We start from the raw sequence: 6,000 nt of genomic DNA, 5'->3' as shown, positions 1-6,000 counted from the left end.
TTTAGATATAATCACCATTATGCATACAGGGTTAGAAGGTTAAAAACAAAGTTGCACAATAAATATAAACCACATTTGGGAGAGAGAATGAAAAATGAGCAGTAGTCATCCTGGTAGTAAAGGATGGTAAAGGGAAATGAGTGATCAAGGATCTTGACTGAGGAGATCAGGAAGGAGAATCCGTATAGATGGAGACTGAAATAATAAGGATCAAAAAAATACATTGTGGACCCAACTAAGCTCTAGGTTATTCAAAGATGAAGCTTTCTGCAATAAGAAAAGTCGTAAACAATTTGCTAGAAAATAGTGGTCCTATGTTAAATTAAGGTTCAAAGCTATGAGCTCTTGTCCCGAACTTAATGTCAATTAGAGGTATAAGAGAAGAACTTGCTAATGTTGATTAAACAAATAGACAAGGCATGATGATAAATAAAGGATAACATTCAAAGAAACAATGCAGGGTCCCACAAACATACATTGTCAAAATAACCCAGCTAAAATCCATCTGTGGCATGCAATAGAAGGATGTCATCAGCCATCTCAGGGGAAAAGTGAGGACTGCAGATGCTGGAAACCAGAGTTTAGATCAGAGTGGTGCTGGAAAATCACAGCAGGTCAGGCAGCATCCAAGGAGCAGGAAATCAACGTTTTGGGCAAAAGCCCTTCATCAGGAAACATCTCTGTCATTAGTTTCTGCTATGGGTATTCCTGTGCCTGAACAGGCCAATTCTTGACCACAGCTCTCGGTGCACATGACAAGTACATCCCACTACTAATCAGATGAGGTGGTGTTTGCTACCTTCTCTGTCACCAATCTGCCTCATCATTAAGATGTTGTGACTCAAAAGTATTATGCAGTTTTATGATCAAGTTGTCACCATTTTGAACTACTGATAGCAAGTTCCTCCCAATTATTGATGTAAATGGTGGCACATTTTGCGGAGACTGTCAAAGTAACTTTGTAGTGTTTTACTTGTGGTCCCCGAGAATGCTGGCCACTTAATAACGGAGAAAACAAGATTTACCAAGGTGACACTTTCCAGCCATTTATTCAGCTCACTGAAGTGATTTTGCAGAAATCTGCCTGAATACTTGTTAGACTGGATTCAAAGAGGATGCCAAGTGTTTGTTCAATGATCCTCTTAAACCAGGAGAACTTTTCTCACCTGCCAGGAAAGGCAGTTAATTAGGCAGGCAGCACTCCAAAGCTATGAAGTAGCATTTCATTGACCACTTTAGGGCCATAGTTACTAGTGGGTCAATAATGTCACCCATGGACATTCTCAACTAGACCTGAAATGCAGAGCCCCTGGAACAAAACAGAAATATAGTTTCTTTATAAAAATTGATTGTTGAATTAAACATTGTATAATTTGTTTCTGGCAATGTACAAAAAATTCTGTCAAGACACAAAGCAACCTTCATTAGCCATTGCCCATTTTGGCTATTGTTATTCTGGCTCAGTAATGCCAATGATGACTATGCTTAAAATCTCACTTTTCAAAAGTAGGTTGCAATAACCAAAACTAATATTTACAGCACAGATCATCCAAACTCCACACAGACAGTTGCCCAAGGATGGAGTCAAACTCATGTCTCTGGCATTGAGATGCAACATTGCTAACTATTAAGCCACCAAGCTGCTGTCATGAAATATTAAAGACCATTACAACTAGCTTTGGTGGGGCAGAGGGTGACAAATTTAGCTATTATGTTCTCACAAAAGGACTCAGTCATTTACACTTGTGTAAAAGATAGTTGTGTCATGAGTTCTTTCAGCTTTGCCCAAGAATCAATGTATGTTAAAGAATCTCATCACTGACCTAAATGGTGAGTAAAACTAGATATTACAACAGTAAATATTCATTAGGTGGTAGAGGTTGTGCATTTAGAAACTGCTTTTGAAGTAGTCATGGTGCATTACTGCAGGGTGTACACTGCTACTTATCTGTATCGGTGATGGAGATATTGAATGTTAAAGGTCGATAGGATACTGATCAAGCTTTTTGCTTTGTCCTGGGAGATACTGAACTTGCGTTTTTGTTGGAACTGCACCCTTCCAGGCAAGTGCTGAGTATTCCATCACACCCATGATTTGTCCCCTATATATAGCAGATAGGAGTGACTCTCATAGGCTGATTGAACACAACCAGAATGTGGACTGTGGCAGAGAGAGGTTATGGCAGAGATTAGATCTGAAGGGAGTCAGGTGGGAAGGTTAGTTTGTGACTAGTCCAGATAACCACTGACATCCATCAAGCATGAGAAGGTCTGGAGTCCAGGCCTTTGCCTTGAGGAAAGCTTTAGTGACTAATTGTTCACTTACAATTGAATCCTTCCCCATATAATGATTCACCTTCTTTAAGAACTATGCCCTGATACTAATAGCTGATCACATTCTAAGATTTCAATCTACTGCATGTGCACCATTGAGATATGCTGATTTGAGATTAGATGCTGCAAATTTTCATTCAATTTAATTTTAGAAAACTTAAAATACAATAATTTAAAATAATCACAGAATAAGAGCATTGGCTACCGTTTTCTAACTTGCCTCAAAATGGTGTGGTGGTGACTCACCTCAAACTGCTCTAGTTCACGTGGTATAAACACACCCACAATTCAAAGTAAAGAACTCGTCATTCATATAGAAATAAAGCTGTGTGAAAATGTTAAATAACCACAGATGATTTGGTTTGATATACTTGAATTTGAAAAGGAAGAAACTTTGTTAAGGTTTTGTCAAGAAGAAGTAAGCAGGGCATAATTGATGTGAAGAGTGGTATTTTCCTATGTTTTATATTCAAGTGATGCACATATGGCCAAACCTTTCTTAACAAGCCTTGGCTCAATCTCCCACTTTTGGCACACAAAAGGCAGGGAGCATGGCAACGGAATACACAATGTCAGCCTGTCCCCCAGTATTCCAAATGGAAGCTTTGTAAACCGTTCAGTCCTGTCACTAACATACAGCATACACAATCCTTTTGATTACAAACCTCTGCTATAATGAATACACTTTTCAAGTCTTCAAATGTCGAAGGCAACAAAGATGAATTCAGGATCAGATGAAAAACATGCTCATGCCCCAGCCAGAACCTCTAAGTACATTTAAAAATTCTCAACTTTTTTGTAAAATAGGGCGTGGTTAATTTGAAATGGATCTGATTGAGTGAAATGATAGGTCAACCTGTAACAGTAAAAAATTACTAAATTCAGTGGGAAGTACAATAGAAGCATCCTGCAACTCAAAATTTGTGAATTAAACTCGTTCACAACAAAGATTAACAAACTCAGTGATTCAGTTCTAAAAAAACCTACATGGCAGGGAATAATTTTCCTTTGATAAAGTAAACCATTTGTGCTTAAAACTTTCCTCAAAAGCAAAATCCAAGTGGTCTTAGAAACCTGGAGCTTTATTTGAACATAAACTGTTACAAAACTTATTTCTACTCGAACCAAAACATGACATAACAGCAGTTTTCATACATTGCTGCCGCGTGATTAAAGCTACAGTGTTCCACACAATTCCTTTGTTAAACACACTTGGCTGCATATACTGTTTTCTGTTTAGACAAAACACTTTCATTAGCAAACTTAATCGCATGGAAGCTTTTTATTATTACTCCACACCCATGCAGGATATACTTGCCAAGAAAGCACAACTCCCAGCAGGTCACGTGTAAGGTAACTAACCAAAACATTTATCCACATTGCAGTTCATCCACATCTAAAACAGATACCAACGTTAAAAGCTACTACTCAGGAAAAAGAACTTAAAAAATTATGATAAAAATAACTGACGATGTGAACAAAGTGTACTCATTCCAGTGACAGAATTACCAACACATCATACCAATGGAATCCTGGTCCGACTGTAATGTTCAGTCACAACGATGGTTTATTAAAAACTATTTACAACAGAATCTGTTTAAATGCAGTAAGCTGGGTCAAAGAGTTGCTCACAATCACTTGCGCAAGACAAGGATAACAACAAGTCTAGGACCAACTGGGCCATGATATGGAATTTTTGGGGAAACCTGTGAGCTCAAAGGCAAGTGGATCACTGATACCTAAAAAAATGTTTAGATGGTTAGTACTAAAATGGACAGCCAATAAAATCCAGTTATGCATTATCTGCAAGCAGTTTCTGAAGGTGTGCAAATGCACACTTGGGTGAGTGCGTGCTTGGTAACTGCTGCTAGCTGGTTTGTAAAGGTCGATAGAATAACTATATACAGGAATGCAAAGGTCAGGTTACTCCAGACAAACTGACAGACTATTTCAAAACACAATTTATTTTCTGCAATATTATTCTTACTTACGTAATGCGGATAGAGCTAAATTCTAAACAAATAAAAACATTAAACTATAGCAGTGAATGAAAAAATGTAGCTATGTTGCAGAAATTTTAAATGTTGTATTACTATAAAAACCTTACTTCACTTTCATATTTTCTCAACTAACCAGCATTCTTCTTCTAAGTCATGACACTAACAGATTTCCCCATAAAAACCAAGAAACGTTCAATCCAGCCTGGCTAATTATAATTCAGAATGTGTGCACAAAGTAAATGTTCAAGAAACTGCTTCATCAGTTTTGTTAGGTCATCTTATATTTTGCTGGAAACGTTGGAGAAAAAAAAAGTTGAATGCGAGTTGGCCAACTTGTAATTCGTCAGTGCAACACCACTGCAGGAACAGACCTGAGCAAAATTGTTTAAATGTTTTTAGCAAAATTTCTACTACTTTTATTGAATGCGTATTATTTGGTAGTAGTGCTATTGGGTTGCAGAACCGTGGTACACAGTCAATTTTAAAATTTAAGTATTTGCTGAACATAAACATGACTAATCAAATCGCCCCTGCCCCAGTTTTGAAAAAAAATTGTTATTAATTTAGGCGAAACCAATCCAACACATCAGAGTGTTATCAAACTGATTGCCTACTATTTTTATGGCTCTTCCAAGACCCCACAACAATCCTACGACCAAGCTGTCCACTTTTTATCCTAATGAGGTGCAAGGTCCAATAAGGACACAACCGAACTGCAATACTGAACAAGTGAACACTGTCGACATTTGTTCTAGCAACTTACAAGTTATGTAGAATAATCAGTCCTTAAAGAGACTATACAGAATCTGTAATAAATATTGAACATTTACCAAATTGTTTTAACATTTTACTTTAACAAAAATAATTAACTTCCACAGATTTGAATAAAATAGCCCCACACTGCAAGGTACTTTTGCAAAAAAAAAGGCATGTTTGGACCAACGATTCTTTTTGCTCTAAGAACTCCAATACCTGACATTTCTGGCGTAAGCACAGATGCTATCAATCCCCATTGCAATGTTCCTAGAAATGCAACAGCTTGCCCAACTTCCCCAAGAAACAATTTTCCTTTTAACAATTATAATGACTGCAAACAAAAACGAGATTACTGTTGGCCTTCCATTCACATATGCTTGTACACAGCAATACAAAGACATCCTCAAACACTGTCAGAATGACAAAAGAAAAATGACTGTTAAGATATTAGTAAATTTAAGGATGATTAGCTAGCTGGTTAGACAAAGTTATGAACACTGGAATCTTCGCTGGTCATGTTGTTCTTAAGCTTGAACTTCAGAACTTTCTTCAGTTTTAACTTTACGGTTCTCTTCGGCTTGCTTAGCCAACATTTTCTTTAAAAGAGAAAAGAAAAACAGAAAACTTATTTAGTCAAAGGTTGCATGCCTCATTTTTAAGATTTAACTAACTGTGTTTAATCACCTACAAGTAGTTCAAAACAAGCAAGTACTCAAGTTTTTTAAAGGCAACTCTAGTTCAGGTCAAGGCACAATACATGCTTTCATACGAATTATTCAACTGAACCCACATGATCCTTTAGGTAACATATATTCTCAAATTCGATTAATTTCTAAGGTTCAGATTTCTAATATACATAGAACTATAGAGCATTTCTACTTTCTATCATAACTATAATAAGAAAATTAAA

The 6,000-nt window shown here is 36.8% G+C and overlaps 1 protein-coding gene across 3 annotated transcripts in view; it reads right to left on the bottom strand.

Moving 5' to 3' along the window:
* Positions 1 to 3,398: 3,398 nt before the first annotated feature.
* The window catches only part of LOC132823318 (matrin-3-like), a 52,312-nt gene continuing 49,710 nt past the window's right edge, over positions 3,399 to 6,000 (bottom strand). For all 3 annotated transcript variants that reach the window (XM_060837001.1, XM_060837003.1, XM_060837002.1), the window contains exon 16: positions 3,399 to 5,686. In XM_060837001.1, coding sequence (XP_060692984.1) covers positions 5,615 to 5,686 — 72 coding nt within the window. In that variant the 3' untranslated portion in view covers positions 3,399 to 5,614. The remainder of the gene's footprint in view (positions 5,687 to 6,000) is intronic.

Source organism: Hemiscyllium ocellatum, chromosome 16, assembly GCF_020745735.1.
Source record: "Hemiscyllium ocellatum isolate sHemOce1 chromosome 16, sHemOce1.pat.X.cur, whole genome shotgun sequence".
Lineage (NCBI taxonomy): Eukaryota > Metazoa > Chordata > Chondrichthyes > Orectolobiformes > Hemiscylliidae > Hemiscyllium > Hemiscyllium ocellatum.
Note: the sequence above shows the minus strand (reverse complement) of the source record. Positions and strands in the feature narration are given on the sequence as shown.